Source organism: Ranitomeya variabilis, chromosome 3 (assembly GCF_051348905.1).
Source record: "Ranitomeya variabilis isolate aRanVar5 chromosome 3, aRanVar5.hap1, whole genome shotgun sequence".
In the NCBI taxonomy this organism is placed as follows: domain Eukaryota; kingdom Metazoa; phylum Chordata; class Amphibia; order Anura; family Dendrobatidae; genus Ranitomeya; species Ranitomeya variabilis.
Window position 1 is genome coordinate 228,834,363 of NC_135234.1, and position 17,994 is coordinate 228,852,356.

At 43.5% G+C, this 17,994-nt stretch overlaps 1 protein-coding gene across 4 annotated transcripts in view; it reads left to right on the plus strand.

Moving 5' to 3' along the window:
* Nucleotides 1-17,994, plus strand: part of PPP1R12B (protein phosphatase 1 regulatory subunit 12B) — an 80,786-nt gene that overhangs the window by 32,074 nt on the left and 30,718 nt on the right. For 3 of the 4 annotated variants that reach the window (XM_077295206.1, XM_077295207.1, XM_077295208.1), the window contains exon 2: nt 13,137-13,153. In XM_077295206.1, coding sequence (XP_077151321.1) covers nt 13,137-13,153 — 17 coding nt within the window. Of the gene's footprint in view, nt 1-13,007; nt 13,052-13,136; nt 13,154-17,994 lie in introns of those variants that run through there. The other variant, XM_077295209.1, reaches the window with a different exon arrangement.

Consider the following 17,994-nt stretch of genomic DNA (forward strand, 5'->3'; position numbering starts at 1 on the left):
TATACAGCACTGCCCACACAGTAGTATACAGCACAGCTCACACAGTAGTATACAGCCCACACAGTAGTGTATAGCACAGCCCACACAGTAGTGTATAGCACAGCCCACACAGTAGTGTATAGCACAGCCCACACAGTAGTGTATAGCACAGCCCACACAGTAGTGTATAGCACAGCCCACACAGTAGTGTATAGCACAGCCCACACAGTAGTGTATAGCACAGCCCACACAGTAGTATATAGCACAGCCCACACAGTAGTATACAGCACTGCCCACACAGTAGTATACAGCACTGCCCACACAGTAGTATACAGCACTGCCCACATCCCCCCCTTCACTCCCCGCCTCTCCTCCTGAGAATGGCCGCACAGTCCAGTCCAGTAAAAAAAACACAAGCTCCTTACCTCTTCCTGAGCCCGCGCTACTCCTGTGTCGGCGGCTGCCGCCACACTGCCTGGCACACAGTGAGTACGCGATGACGCGCAGAGCGGGGAATGATGGGATAGGGAGCGTCAGGTGACGCTCTCTCCTCCATCATTGCTTTGAACTGTACCGGCAGATGCCGGTATAGTTCAATGCGGCAGGGGAGTCAGCGCTGGCGGCAGGGGGGGCCCCCCTGCCTCACAGGGGCCCCATAGCGGCTGCGTGACTTGCCGCTAGCTGGGGGAGCAGGGGCCCCAGGCAGCTGCCTGATCTGCCTGCCCCTAACGCCGGCCCTGCCCACATATGCTTCAAACATAAAGATACCAAATGTAGCTTTTTGGTGAAGAATCAGCAACAAGTGGAACACAATTGTGCAGTTGAATTAAATTTAATGGTTTAATTAATTTTTGTGGAAATTCAAAAACTGAAAAGTAGGGCGTGCAATATTATTCAGTCCCTTTAACTTAATACTTTGTTGCGCCACCTTTTGCTGCAATTACAGCTGCAAGTCGCTTGGGGTATGTCTCTCTCAGTTTTGTACATCGAGAGACTGAAATTCTTGCCCATTCTTCTTTAACCATCTTCCCTGTCCCTGCTGAAGAAAAGCAGGCCCAAACCATGATGCTGCCAACACCATGTTTGACATTGGGGATGGTGTGTTCAGGCTGATGAGCTGTGTTACCTTTACGCCAAACATATCGTTTGGCATTGTTGCCAAAAAGTTTTTATTTTGGTTTCGTATGACCAGAGCACCTTCTTCCACATGTTTGATGTGTCTCCCAGGTGGCTTGCTGCAAACTTTAAACAACACTTTTTATGGATATCTTTGAGAAATTGCTTTCTTCTTGCCACTCTTCCATAAAGGCCAGATTTGTGCAGTGTACGACTGATTGTTGTCCTATGGACAGACTGTCCCACCTCAGCTGTAGATCTCTGCAGTTCATCCAGAGTTATCATGGGCCTCTTGGCTGCATCTCTGATCTTCTCCTTGTTTGACATGAAAGTTTAGAGGGACGGCCGGATCTTGGTAGATTTGCAGTGGTATGATACTTCTTCCATTTCAATATGATTGCTTGCACAGTGCTCCTTGGGATGTTTAAAGTTTTGGAAATTATTTTGTATCCAAATCCAGCTTTAAACTTCTCCACAACAGTATCACGGACCTGCCTATTGTGTTCCTTGGTCTTCATGATGCTCTCTGTGCTTGAAACAGAACCCTTAGACTATCACAGAGCAGGTGCCTTTATACGGAGACTTGATTATACACAGGTAACATAGTAACATAGTTATTAAGGTTGAAGGAAGACTTTAAGTCCATCTAGTTCAACCCACAGCCTAACCTAACATGCCCTAACATGTTGATCCAGAGGAAGGCAAAAAAAAAAACATGTGGAAAAGAGTAAGCTCCACACTGGGGAAAAAAATTCCTTCCTGACTCCACATACGGCAATCAGACTAGTTCCTGGATGAACGCCCTAACAAGGAATCTAGTACATATACCCTGTAACATTATACTTCTCAAGAAAGGCATCCAGTCCCCTCTTAAATTTGAGTAATGAATCACTCATTACAACATCATACGGCAGAGAGTTCCATAGTCTCACTGCTCTTACAGTAAAGAATCCGGTGTCTGTTATTATGCTTAAACCTTCTTTCCTCCAGACGTAGAGGATGCCCCCTTGTCCCTGTCTCAGGTCTATGATTAAAAAGATCATCAGAAAGGTCTTTGTACTGTCCCCTCATATATTTATACATTAACATAAGATCACCCCTTAGCCTTCGTTTTTCCAAACTAAATAGCCCCAAGTGTAATAATCTATCTTGGTATTGCAGACCCCCCAGTCCTCTAATAACCTTGGTCGCTCTTCTCTGCACCCGCTCCAGTTCAGCTATGTCTCTTATACACCGGAGACAAAAACTGTACACAGTATTCTAAGTGTGGTCGAACTAGTGACTTGTATAGAGGTAAAACTATGTTCTCCTCATGAGCATCTATGCCTCTTTTAATGCATCCCATTATTTTATTTGCCTTTGTAGCAGCTGCCTGACACTGGCCACTAAATGTGAGTTTGTCATCCACCCATACACCCAGGTCTTTTTCATTGACGGTTTTGCCCAGAGTTTTAGAATTAAGCACATAGTTATACATCTTATTACTTCTACCCAAGTGCAGGACCTTACATTTATCCCCATTAAAGCTCATTTGCCATTTATCAGCCCAAGCTTCTTGTTTACATAAATCATCCTGTAATATAAAATTGTCCTCCTCTGTATTGATTACCCTGCAGAGTTTAGTGTCCTCTTCAAATATTGAAATTCTACTCTTTATGCTCCCTACAAGGTCATTAATATGTTAAAAAGAAAAGGGCCCAATACTAACCCCCGTGGTACCCCACTGCTAACCGCGACCCAGTCCGAGTGTGCTCCATTAATAACCACCCTTTGTTTCCTATCCCTGAGCCAGCTCTTAACCCACTTACACATATTTTCCCCTATCCCCATTCTCATTTTATGTATCAACCTTTTTGTGTGGCACCGTATCAAAAGCTTTTGAAAATTCCATATACACTACGTCCACTGGGTTCCCTTGGTCCAGTCTGGAACTTACCTCTTCATAGAAATTGATCAGAGTAGTCTGACAGGAACGGTCCCTAGTAAACCCATGTTGGTATTGGGTCATGAGGTTATTCCTCTTCAGATACTCCAGCATAGCATCCCTTAGAATGCCCTCCAGGATTTTACCCACAGTAGAGGTTACGCTTACTGGCCTATAATTTCCGAGGTCAGTTTTTGGATTATATTTATCATCATTTGGCATTTAGGACAATATTGGATCATTCAGAGATCCACAATGAACTTCTGGGATGAGTTTGCTGCACTGAAAGTAAAGGGGCAGAATAATATTGCACGCCCCACTTTTCAGTTTTTGAATTTCCACAAAAATTTAAAATAAGCAATAAATTTCGTTCATCTTCACAATTGTGTTCCACTTGTTGATTCTTCACCAAAAATTTACATTTGGTATCTTTTTATGTTTGAAGCATGATATGTGGGAAAAGGTTGAAAAGTTCCAGGGAGCCGAATACTTTCGCAAGGCACTGTATAATGCACATATAAAGACAAGTTCAGCTACACCTTTACATGGTCTGTCCATTCTTCTGTTACTGAGAAATAGGTGTTTGAATTAATATACAAATGAGTCTAAAGAACTATTGTTGCAGATCTGAAGCCTCTGTCACTCCAGCTCTATTCCCCACTCTTCACTGCCTTGACTGTCAGCCACTTTTCCTAAAGTCACACAACATAGAGGCTGTCAGGTAGGAGGAGGAGGTGTTGGCAGGGAATAGAGCTGGAGTGACAGAGGCTTCAGATCTACAAATAGTTATTCAGCCTCATTTGATTATCAATTTAAACACAGATTTCTTGTTAATGGAGGAACAAACTGGCCATGTAAAGTGATTGCTGGACTTGTCTTTGAAAGAGCATAAAAATATTTTAGGGGTGAAATCCTGCTGACAAAATTTCTTGAACAAAATCTAAAAGGAAACAATATAAAGAACATGGCCGTAGACATAAAATTAATGTTAACCAAATGGTTGATGGTAAATCACCTCTATTGCTTCTTGTTTTGGTCAAGGACTGGATGCTGCTCTCCCAACCCCAATTTACAGTGTCATATTCTGTATGCTTATGAGAATGTAAGCTTAGATTGGGAAACCCACCTTCAGTCAATACATTGCTGTCCACATACAGACTGCAAAATTCGACCACCTGAGCCTGGCTGTACCCACAAGGAGGCAACAAAATTCACTGCATCAGTCTTACAGGAGGCAACTATCTTGATGGGCCAATAACTTGACTTGAACAGAGGTGGACAGTTGGTAGTCGATGTTCCATACTAGCTTGTTTGACACTTTTTATACACACTTGTGGCCTGCACTTATCAGTTACCAGTCACAGTCCTGTACGCACATCCATTAGTGTCCTAGCTGTTTCTGGCCTGGCACCCCTCTGGTATAGCCAACAAACCCCTTGGCCTAAACTGGCTGGTCCACTCTTCTAATGTTGACTTTTTCTGTCACATACACATGTGGTCAAAATTGTTGGTACCCCTCGTTTAATGACAGAAAAACCCACAATGGCCACAGAAATGACTTGAATCTGACAAAAGTAATAATAACTAAAAGATCTATGAAAATGAACAAATGAATGTCAGACATTGCTTTTTAACCATGCTTAAACAGAATTTAAAAAAAACAACTCATGAAATAGGCCTGGACAGAAATTATGGTACCCCTGAAAATATTGTGACAAAAAGGATGTGTTAAATCAAGGTGTGTCCACTAACTAGCATCACAGGTGTCTATAATCTTGGAATCAGTGAGTGGGTCTGTATATAGGGCTACAGATACTCAATGTGCTGTTTAGTGACATGGTGTGTATCACACTCAACATGGACCAGATGAAGCGAAGGAAAGAGTTCTCAGGAGATTAGAAAGAAAATTATAGGCAAACATGTTAAAGTTAAGTTATAAGACCATCTCCAAGCAACTTGATGTTCCTGTGACTATAGTTGCACATATTATTCCGAAATTTAAGATCCATGAGTCTGCAGACAACATCCCTGGACATGGCCGCAGGAGGAAAATTGATGACAAATCAAAGAAACTGATAATACGAGTGGTAGCAAAAGAGCCCAGAAAAACTTCTAAACAGATTAAAGGTGAACTTCAAGCTCAAGGAACATCCGTGTCAGATCGCACCATCCGTCGTTGTATGAGCCAAAATGGACTTCATGGGAGAAGATCAAGGAGGGACACCATTATTGAAAAAAAATCCAGACTGGAATTTGCCAAACTACATGTTGACAAGCCACAAAGCTTCTGGGAACTTTTTGGCAAGGCACATCAGCTCTTTGTTCACAGACGGAAAAATTTAGCATATCAAGAAAGAACACTGTCCCCACTGTGAAACATGAAGGAGGCTCTGTTATGTTCTGGGGCTGCTTTGCTGCATTTGGCACAGGGTGTCTAGAATCTGTGCCGGGTACAACAAAATCTCAAGACTATCAAGGGATTCTAGAGAGAAATGTGCTGCCCAGTGTCAGAAAGCTTGGTCTCAATCGCAGGTCATGGGTCTTGCAACAGGTTAATGACCCAAAACACCCAAGAATGGCTAAGGCTGGTTTCACACTTGCGTTTTGATCTGCAGCGTTTGTAAAAAAAACGCATGTGGTGAAAAAACGCGTGCAAACGCTACGTTTTTTAGACGCATGCATTTTTGCATGCAGAAAAAAAAACGCGGTGTTTTGACGCGTTTACATGCGTTTTTTTCCTGCGTTTGCGTTTTTGAAACGCATGCTGAGAAGCGTGTGACAGCTGCCAATCATCAAAATCAACTAGAAAACCCACTATTAATAGAATTAGCTAGGGTTAGGGTTAGGATCCCTAGGGTTAGTGTTAGGGGTAGGGTTAGGGTTTAGAAGAATGTCCTGGTCACCAGGTCACTGATAAGCCACCCCCCACCATCAAAGTGATAAAGGGATCCAAACCCTAACCTTAGGGATCCTAACCCTAGGGATCCATAGGGATTGGCTATTATGTTGACCTGGAGACCAGGACATTCTTCTAATAAAAAGCTTTGTTCAATGTGGACACCCCAAGATATATGGTATTGCTATAGAGTACTAAAAATATAAACTCGGAGAGTATTCACTGTCATATTGTTAGGGTTAGGGTTAGGGTTTGGATCCCTAGGGTTAGGGTTAGGATCCCTTTATCACCCTGATGGTGGGGGGTGGCTTATCAGGGTGTATTCTTGTTTTTTTCTATAAAAACGCATGCGTTTAAAACGCAAGTAAACGCATGTACGCAAAAACGCATGCGTTTCCATAGACCAATGTATTTTTTGCCGCAAATCAAATGCAAATTAACTCATGCGTTTTTTTGCGGCAAAAAAACGCCTCTGAAAATTACTACATGTTGCATTTCTGCAAAAGAACGCATGCAGCAAAAAAAACGCATGCGTCGTTAAACGCGGCAAAACGCGTACAAAAACCCGCATGCGGCAAAACGCGTACAAAAAAACGCATGCGTTTTTAATGTTAAACATAGGGAAAAAACGCATGCGTTTTTTTTCGGCAAAAACGCTGCAGATCAAAACGCAAGTGTGAAACCAGCCTAAGAGGAAAACAGTGGACTATTCTTAAGTGGCCTTCTATGAGCCCTGACTTAAATCCTATTGAGCATCTTTGGAAAGAGTTGAAAATTGCAGTCTGGAAAAGGCAACCTTCAGGGTATGTGCACACGTTGCGGAAAGTTGTGCGGATTTTTCCGCACTGATTTTGGTAAATCCGCAAGAAATCTGCACTGCAGAATTACTGCGGATTTACCGCGTTTTTTTTCACCGTTTTTGTGCGGATTCCTATTATGGAGCAGGTGTAAACCGCTGTGGAATCCGCATGTGCACTGCGGATTTTGTTTTCCATAGGTTTACATGGTACTATAAACTCAGGGAAAACTGCTGCGAATCCACAGCGGCCAATCCGCAACGGATCCGCAGCAAAATCCTCAACGTGTGTACATAGCCTTAAACACGAGACAACTGGAGCAGTTTGCTCTTGAGGAGTGGGCCAAAATACCTGTTGAGGTGCAGAAGTCTCATTGACAGTTACACGAATTGTTTGATTGCAGTGATTGCCTCAAAAGGTTATGCAACAAAATATTAAGTTATGGTTACCATCATTTCTGTCCAGGCCTATTTCATAAGTTTTATTTTTTTTTTTTAATTCTGTGGCAGCATGGTTGAAAAGCAATGTCTGACTTTCATTTGTTCATTTTCATAGATTTTTTATTTATTATTACTTTTGTCAGATTCAAGTTATTTCTGTGACCATTGTGGGATTTTCTGCCATTAAGCGAGAGGTACCAACAATTTTGACCCCGTGTGTATGTGGGATGTCCTCCACCTAGATTAGGCCAACTATGCTACCGCTCAGACTGGAGCCTTTCTCCTCCTGTCCTCATCTGAACCCTAGGTGGTGCCACTAAATAGCAAGTGTGAACTCCTAGCTAATAGCATATCTATATATATAATTGTCTAAGGGTTTTTCCGTCTGTCTGTCCTGGAAATCCCGCGTCTCTGATTGGTCGAGGCCGCCAGGCCTCGACCACTCAGCGACGGGCACAGTATCAACGTAGGTCATAATGGTTGCCATGGCGACGATGATGTCCTAAAGGTTGCCTCGACCAATCAGCGACGGGCACAGTCTGCCGCGAATTCTGGAATCATCATTATCCATATACTACGGAGACATGCATATTCTAGAATACCCGATGCGTTAGAATCGGGCCACAATCTAGTGTATATATATATATATATATATATATATATATATATATATATATATATATATATATATATATATATATATATATATATATATATATATATATATATATATATATATATATATATATATATATATATATAATTAATTGTCTAAGGGTTTAATTGTCTGTCTGTCCTGGAAATCCCGGGTCGCTGATTGGTCGAGGCCTGGCGATCAGCGGCGGGCACAGTCCGGCGGCAAAATGGCCGCTCCTTCCTCCCCGCAGTCAATGCCCGCTCCATAATCCCCTCCACTCAGCGCTCACACAGGGTTAATGTCAGCGGTAACGGACCGCGTTATGCCGCGGTGTAATGCACTCCATTACCGCTGCTATTAACCCTGTGTGACCAACTTTTTACTATTAATGCTGCCTATGCGGCATCAATAGCAAAAAGATCTAATGTTAAAAATCGTTATATATTCACCGTCCGTCGGCCCCTCGGATCCATAACCGGCCTTTCCCGCTCCTCGCGACGCTCCGGTGACCGCTCCATGCATTGCGGTCTCACGAGATGATGACGTAGCGGTCTCGCGAGACCGCAATGCACTCTTGGGACCGGAGCACGCGAGGAGCATCAGTAACCACTTCGCCTGCATCCGGGGGCCAACGGAAGGCGAGTATATAACTATTTTTTATTTTAATTCTTTTTTCTAACAGGGATATGATGCCCACATTGCTATATACTGCGTGGGCTGTGCAATATACTGCGTGGCTGTGCAATATACTGCGTGGCTGTGCAATATACTGCGTGGCTGTGCAATATACTGCGTGGCTGTGCAATATACTACCTGGGCTGTGCAATATACTACGTGGGCTGTGCAATATACTGCGTGGGCTGTGCAATATACTGCGTGGGCTGTGCAATATACTGCGTGGGTTGTGCAATATACTGCGTGGGCTGTGCTATACACTGCGTGGCCTGTGCTATACACTGCGTGGCCTGTGCTATGCACTACGTGGCCTGTGTTATACACTACGTGGCCTGTGTTAGACACTACGTGGCCTGTGTTATACACTACGTGGCCTGTGTTATACACTGTGTGTATGGGCTGTTATATACTATGTGAGCTGTGTTATATGCTATGTGGGCTGTTATACACTCCGTGGGCTGTGCTATATACTACGTGGCTGTGCTGTATACTCTGTGGGCTGTGTTATATACTCCATGGCTGTGCTATATACTCCGTGGGCTGTGCTACATACTAGGTGGCTGTGCTACATACTAGGTGGCTGTGCTACATACTAGGTGGCTGTGCTACATACTAGGTGGCTGTGCTACATACTAGGTGGCTGTGCTACATACTAGGTGGCTGTGCTACATACTAGGTGGCTGTGCTACATACTAGGTGGCTGTGCTACATACTAGGTGGCTGTGCTATTTACTACGTGGGCTGTTATATACAACATGGCCAGCCGCGAACAATCAGCGACAGGCGCAGTCCGGCTGCGAATTGGCGCGGGATTTGAACCACGCCTCGCTAATTGGTCGCGGCCTGCCGAATACTGTGTATTCAATGTATTATTCTAAAATCTTGATAAATAAACTACATATGGATCGCCCCCACGTAAGGGCAATGGGGTACTCTGTACTGGGTCATTCAGTACTCGATGGGGATGTCACGGTGGCCCGACCCGGCCCGTGGCCCTATGAGGGGCGTCCAATAAACGGCAGAGTGTTTATATGGAAAATGTTCGTGACGCCACCTGTGGTATTCGGTTAGGGTGACCGACGCTGCTTAGGGGTCCGCTGGGGTGATGGAATGGCAGCTAGATGGTATACCTTCCCACAGGTGAAGTGTATCCCCAGGGCTTCCCGGAGGTGTAGATGGTGATGGTGTAAGGCGCAGTGAATAACGAGAACACAAATGGTGCAGTCTCTTTACCTTTTACTGAAGACTTCAGCATCCACAGTCCAGGGTACAGATCACAGGGCAGGCAGAGTCCGGCCGGTCCGAAGGCAAATCCAGAGTTCCCTTATCCAGGTGGAAATCGGTAGCCTTCCTACTAGCGCCTGGGTGTTGTAGTACCTCCCTGCTGAGCAACTCGGGATAATCCTCACAACCTTTGTAGATGTTCTAGATGTTATTTCTTCCTTTCTGTCCCCCAGATGGTATGGATAGGACAAACCGGTATGACTGATGGCCTGAGGCTTGTTTATAGGGACCCTAGAGATGCCCCGACCCCCCACAATTTGCCACTGTCTTAGGTATTAAGGTCGGGCAGCCAACTTGGAATTGACTGTCCTGCCGGTCTCTGAAGTAATGCGTAGAGTCAATTACTCCCTCGGTGTTCCGGCCACCGGCTATGCGCCTCAGAAGGAGGCAGCCTCTCTCAGGGCAGAACTCCTCCTGGTGTCTCCTTGTGCTGTGACTTCGTTTCTCACTCTCCACAATACAATTCCTTTCTTGTCCTTTCTTAGGATGCTGCTGCACGTGGGGCAGGCGCAGCTCCGTGTCTTTCTGTCTCATGCTAGGCCTCTGCCAGGATCCCACCCCTGACAGGGACCCTCTGTCTGCAGCTCAGATGTTCCTCCTTTCCCCCTGTCTGCCTGACAGGTGTTGCCTGGGCCGAGCCCAGTCAGCTTCTGACTAACTTCCTATCCAACCCACCAGTTTTACCCTAATGTGAGGAGTGCCCTAATAGATAGGAGCAAGGCTCCCCCTGGTGGACTAGAGTGTGAAGTGTAGTGTGTGTTTTGTGATACCTGGTAAGGTGAACTCTTTTAGTGCCATCAGACGTAATATCACTCCCCCTGGTGGAAGAATGACATTACTGCAACGACCAGGACTCTGGGGCGCTGCACATACATATTCTAGAATACCCGATGCGTTAGAGTCTAGCAATAATGGCGTTTGTTAGGCACAACCTCCTATCTCTTCTGTGAGTTGCAAATCACCAAGATTAACAAAATATCATTAAACATTCTTTAGTATGTTGTAGCTGAAAAATAAAGCTGAATAAGCCACATACAATTGCATTGCTGTAACACTGTATACACGGGCATAGTTGTACCTAGCGATTGTAACTTGCCGGTGGCACTCAGCATATATAGCACTACAGAATTTTACATGACCCAGCAATAATCGGGTCAACGGGAATCTATAGCAACCAATTAATTACAGATCAGAAAAAAGGCTGTACTGCGTATAAGTGGTGCTGAAGATTTGTATAATTGTCTGAATGGTAACTGTACCATTACACGCACTAATGATGGCACCTTCTGGTTGGGCAGAAGGTAATGCAATAATATATTGTAGAGGTAGGCCTGCCTTCCAGTTAATAATACTATATTACTAATATTTTAGCCTTAGTATTATGGTCACAATATCCAGACCTCTGGTCTTCAAACAACTTAGGACCCTATGGTGCTTTAGGCCCAGTTCATTAGAATCACAAATGGTTTGGCTATGTCAAAGGCAACTTGGGTTATAACTAGTGATGAGCGAATATACTCATTACTCGAGATTTCCCGAGCATGCTCGGGGTCCTCCCGAGTATTTTTTAAGTGCTCGGAGATTTAGTTTTCATCGCCTCAGCTGAGTGATTTACATCTGTTAGCCAGCATAAGTACATGTGGGGGTTGCCTGATTGCTAGGGAATCCCCACATGTAATCAAGCAGGCTAGTAGCTGTAAATCATCCAGCTGCGGCGAAGAAAACTTAATCTCCTGCTGCAGCTTCTTCAAAAACACATCAGTTTGCCGTGACTTTTAAAAAGTCACAACAAAAACCTTGCGGTTCTACAACGATCGCAGGCAAAAATAACACTCAATGGCCACAACATGGGAACCCAATCTAAAACAACCGATGAAAGGTGTTTACTAAGTCCTGACCAGAAGCCTCGGAGCAGGATGCAGCAAACTCATAAGGAGGTGCACGCCTCGGCACAAGTTTGACACATTTTGGGCCGTCTGTGAACTACAAATTGAAATCTTAGCTGGTGTAGATTTCTGTTGGTCCAAGCCCCATCCATCTTTACAAAAGTGTCCCAAGTGCTGTATAGCACAAGTTTCTGAGTATAATAAACCAGCATCAAAATTTGTCTTTTTTTTCTGCGGAACAACTGAAGCAAAATGCTTAAAGAGAGTCTGTCGCAGGTTTTTGCTATGTAATCTGAGAGCACCATAATGTAGGAGCAGAGGCCCTGATCACTGTGATGTTTCACTAACTTGAATGTGTTTTGCTGTTTGAATACGATCAGTGATTTACCAACCGGAGATTATCACTGCAGGACAGCTGTCCTCATGCCTCCTAGTCCAGCTATACCCCCAGCATTGATTATTAGCTTTCCATCACTATACATTGTATACAGAATGCTGTGTGGCCAAGGAATACACCGCTCAACTCTGCTAACTGTGGCAGAGAAAACTGTGACTCTGTCATAACTACCCCACTCCGTAAACTAAGCAAAACCTATCGCTGGAATCGGGGTCTCTGTGTCTGCCTCGTGCTGTTTTCAGATTACATAGCTAAAACTTGCTGACAGATTCCTTTTAATCTCTTCCTAAGGCCCCTTTCACACATCAGTTTTTTGTCGTTAGTCACAATCCGTTGGCTTGACTGATGCTTGGAAAACTGATGCGACGGATTTGTTTTTTGGATGGATCCGACTAGCAGATCTGGCTAATTGGATCGGAGCATGCTCAGTTAAGAAAAACGGAATCCGTTGCCGGATTCCATCATTTGACGGATCCGGAGCATAGGCTTTCATTCTCGCAAACGATGGACGGCGACAGATCCGTCGCTGTCCGTTTTTTCAACACAAAAAACGTTACTTTGTCCCTTGTTTCCGGCCACCGGACAAACAACTTTTGACAGATCTGGCGAACGACGGATGAAACGCGAGGCTATCCGTTGCTAATACAAGTGTATGAGAAAAAAAACGGATCCGGCGGCATCAGTCTCCGGATCCGTTTTTTTCAAAATTCGACTGATGGCAAAAAACTGATGTGTGAAAGGGGCCTTAGAGAAAGTACAGTACTTGTATGCTGCCCTAATTAATATAAAATATAATTTTCACATTATACATTAAGAATTACAATCTTTGAGAGGATTTGATACAATTTTGGGTTTAGAATCATATTGACTACCGTAACTTAATTTACTTAAAATTGGAATCAGATGGTTGTTTCTGTATCTGTTATTTCACCTTTTTTTTTTCAATTACTAGAGGTCAGGCTTTCAAGACATGCCTTTCTTTAGAACAGATCTAAGCAGTTCATTATCACCAGTCTTATGGTATACATGAATGTGTTATCCTGTCATTTTTACATTTTGCTTTCTCAAATCCTAAAGCTAAAACTCTTATTTTGTCTTTTTACAGCATGAACGATTAGCAAGGTAAGATATTTTTCTTATTCATTTGTGTGAATCAGTGGCAAAGCCATAGAAGTAAATACACAAGCTGTGCTTGTTGTAGAATCCACAAATCACAACATACTTATCATGTACGAGGATGGCATAACATTTCTAATTTCCAAATGGTTTCCTATATCACCTAACTGCACAAAGTGAGAGGTTTAATTCATATGTCACTGGAGTTCTCCAAGAATGTGATTAAATGGCCCCTTTCTCCAAATTCAAACGGCAACCAGTCGTAGTCAAGTGTCAGCACAGGTTGCTGTCTGAAGAAGCACTTCTTAAGACCAGTGTTTTAACTCCCAGAACAGCGATATCGTAAGCACACGTACCTCTGATATACCGGAGTAGAGCTGTAACATGATAAGAAATAAATCGTCCTCTCTTCGCAGTCAGTCAGCAAGATGATTTCTTTCTTCTCCTGTCAGACCTGCTCCAACAGCTCACTGAGGTGTTTGTGTTTAAGATACCGAACTTCTGACAGTTGAGACACTGGTCTTGAGCTGTTTCATCAGACAGCAGCCCATCCTGACACATGACTAGGGCGGGTTGCAATTTGAATTGCATGAAAGGGGTAATTTTTTTTTACATTCTTGGAGAACCCTATTAGGCAGGGACCCTGTACAGGCAGGGACATATTAGCGCTGTCATACTGATTAAAATTATACCTCATGTGAAGAAATCCATTTTGTATATTTTCCTTGTATTCCTATCTTTCAGCATCGGGGTGGGACTGCAGGTAGGGTCTTCAGCTTTGTACTGTCCCCTCCACTGTGTCTGGGTGTAATATCTTCTATATTTAAAATGTAGCGCCGGCGCCGACCTAACCGCGGGTGGCGCTTGCAAATAACGAGCTCTAAACAATATTTAGCAAAAAGCGTCATGCATAGATTGCTCAGTGCAACTGCTGCCATTTTACCGAAGCCCATCATTAGTCCTAGCAGTGAGTGGCGCTTGCATAGATCTAATGGTGGGCTTCAGCATAATAGCGCAGCTGCTCATGAGTAGATTGCTTAGTGCAACCGGTGCCATTTTACTGAAGCCCACCATTAGTCCTAGCCGCAGGTGGCGCTTAACGCAGATTGATCTAATGGTGGGCTTCAGTGAAACGGTGCCAATTTTAAATAAAGAAGAAATGACACCCAGACACAGCGGAGGGGATAGAACAAAGCTGAAGACCTTACCACAGTCCCACCCACAGGCCAACCCCGATGCCGAAGAGATGAATACAAGGAAACTTCAAATAACGATTAAAGAAAATCTACAAAATGGATTTCTTCACCTGAGGTATCAGTTTAATCAGTATGACAATGCTAATATGGCCCTGTCTGTAATTTACTTTTGTAAAATGCTGCTGACAGGATCTCTTTAATCCCTTAAGGACTGACCCACTTTGTACGTTAATGACCAAGCCTCATTTTTTAAATCTGGCCAGTGTCACTTTAACTCTGGAACGCTTCAACGGATCCTGGTGATACTGAGATAGTGGGGTTTTTTTGTTGTTTTTTTTAGACATATTGTACTTCATGATAGTGGTAAAATTTGTTCTATATAACTTGCGTTTATTTGTGAAAATATTGGAAATTTGGCAAAATTTTGAAAATGTCACAATTTTAAAACTTTGAATTCTTCTGCCCTTAAGCTAGAGAGATATGTCACACAAAATAGTTTATAAATAATATTTCCCACATGTCTACTTACAAAAAATTGTGCTGATGTACACAGAATTTTTTTTGTTAGGAACTAGGAAGAGTTAAAAGTTGACCAACGATTTCTCATTTTTCCAACAAAATTTATAAAACCATTTTTTTAGGGACATCACATTTGAAGTGACTTTGCGGGGCCTATATGACAGAAAATACCCCCCAAAATTACACCTTTCTTAAAACTGTACCCCTCCCAGTCCTCAAAACCACATTCAAGATGTTTATTAACCGTTCAGGTGCTTCACAGGAATTAATGCAATGGAAGGAAAAAGTGAACATTTTACTTTTTTTCATAAACCTTTTACTTTGGGCCCCAATTTTTTATTTTCACAAGGGTAAAAGGAAAAAAAAAACCTCAATTTGTTGTGCAATTTCTCCTGAGTACACCGATAACCCATATGTGCAGGAATACTACTGTTTGGGTGCATTACAGGGCTCGGAAGGGAAGGCGCACCGTTTGACCTTTTGAACACAAAAATGGCTGGAATCGAGAGTGGATGCCATGTCGCGTTTGGAGAGCACTTGATGTGCCTAAACAGTGGAAAGCCCCACAACTGACATATCTAGATGTGTGGTGAGCTCCTTGAACCCCCAGGTAGAGACATGAAAATAAAAAAAATCACATTTTCCCCACAAAAAGTTAACTTTTAGCTCCAATTTTTCTTTATTTTCACAAGGGTAACAGGAGAAAATGCACCATACAATTTTTTTGTTCAATTTCTTCTGAGTGCCCTAAGACCCCATATGTGGCTGAAAACTACTTTTGAGGCACAGTGCAAAGCTTAAAAGGGAAGAAGCGCCATATTGCAGTTCAGATTTTGATGGGTTTGAGGGTGCCATGTTACATTGGCAGAGCCCCTGAGGTGCCAGAACAGCAGAAAGCCCCCATAAGGGACATCATTTTACAAACTACACCTCTCAATTAATTCATCATTGGGAGCAGTGAGCATGTTAACACCCCATGTGTCTCACAGAAATTTATATCATTGTGCAATGAAGAAAGAATAGTTAAACTTTTACAGCTAAAATGCTGTTTTGGCCCCAAATTTTTAATTTTTGTAAGGGCTAATGGGAAGAAACGGACCTCTCAGTTTGTTGTGCAATTTCTTCTGATTGCGCCAATACCCTACATGTAATCGAGAACTACTTTTCAGGTACAGTGCAAAGCTCAGAAGGGAAGGAGCGCCATATAATAGTGCAGATTTCACTGGCAGATGCCATGACCCCCTTGGAGAGAGCCCCTGAGGTGCCAGAACAGCAGAAACCCCCCCCCCCCACATAAGTTACCCCATTTTACAAACTACACCTTTCAATTAAATCATCAAGCAGTGCAGTGATCATATTGGCATTACATGTGTGTCACAGAATTTTATATAATTGGTCTGTGTAGGAAAAATGATTACATGTTTGCCACAAAAAAATTGTTTTAGCCCCAGATTTTACATTTTCACACAGGAGAATGGGTAAAAATGGCACCAAAATTTGTCACACAATTTCTGCTGAATGTGGCAATATCCCATATGTGGCTGTACAGTACTGCTTAGCCATACGGTAAGACTCAGGTGGAATGGAGCGCTATTTGCCTCTTGCAGCTCAGATTTTCCTAGAATAGTTTGCAAACTCCATATACAGAGCCCCTAAATGCTAGAAGAACAGAATATTCCCCCTCATGTGACCCTATTTTAGAAATTATACTACTAAACATGTGGAGTCTAAATGTGGTTTATGCACAATGTGGGGCTCAGAAGGTATGAGGCATTTGGATTTGAGAGCGCAAAATTAGCTGAAATTCTTTTTTTTGAGGGGGGGAGGAACCCATCTCGCTTTTCCAGAGCCTTTGTACTACCAGTAACGTGGAAGGCCCTATATTTCTATTGATAGATGATAGACTTGGGTGGAGACTTGCTTTTTTGTGAATTTAGTTGAAGCTTTTATTGGGAACGTTTTACATAACTTTTGGTTTCGCATTTATCCTGCGCACCACGCTGAGCTCTTATATCGGGGTCTGCATCTAAGTCTTCGAATTACGTGATTCAGATGAAACCCTCCCAGGGATCCATTCACTATAATGTGACCGGGGAGTTACTCAAGACTCCTTTTGACCTCTGATCAGTGGTGTCCTTCTTTTCAGAAGTGCAGAAAACTGTGGTCGACCGCACTTTTATGCACACCTAAAAAGATGGACATCATTAGATCACTGGCCAGAATGTTTCCACAGTGATTCCATCTGCTTCATTATAGGGAATCTTCCACTGAGGGTTTCGTTTGAATCACATATTTCAGAGATTTTCACAGGCACCCCAGTGTAAGCACTCAGCGTAGAGCGCAGGATAAATGTGAGCCAAAACTTACTGCGATGTTTGTGAGACAGAATGGGTCACCATGGCAACGATTGGGCCCTGCGATTAAGTCGCAGGGGCGCCAGTCTGAAGGCAGAGGAAGCTCCCATCCCTCTCCCTGCCTTCTGAATGTTAAGATCTCTCTCAATCACAGCATTTAGGGCATTAAACAGCCAGGGGCCGTGTTGGCACTGTCCCTGGCTATTAGTGCAGGAGCTTGGCCACTAGCAGCACCGAGCTGCATCAATAGTAAAAAGATCTAATGTTAAAAATAATAAAAAAAAAAGAAAAAATCGTGATATTCTCACCTTCCGGCGGCCCCCGCACGCTTCCCGCTCCTCGCGATGCTCGCGGCAAATCCCGTTCCCAATAATGCCTAGTGGCAATGACCCCAGATGACGTAGAAGTCTTGCGAGACCGCCACGTCTTCACAGGTCATTCTCGCAATGCATTATTGGGAACGGAAGCATCGCGAGGAGCGGGAAAACCGCCAGGGACGTCGGAAGGTGAGAATATCATGATTTTTTTTATTTTAATTCTTTTTTTTAACAATGATATGGTTCCCAGGGCCTGGAGGAGAGTCTCCTCTCCTTCACCCTGGGTACCAACCGCACATGCTCCGCTTACTTCCCGTATGGTGGGCATAGCCCCATGCGGGAAGTAAGTGGATCAATGCAATCCTATGTGTGCGGAATCCCCGCTATTCCGCACAAAGAATGAACATGCTGCTTTTTTCCGGAATGCGATTCCGCCGCGGAAAAAAGCGCAGCATGTGCAC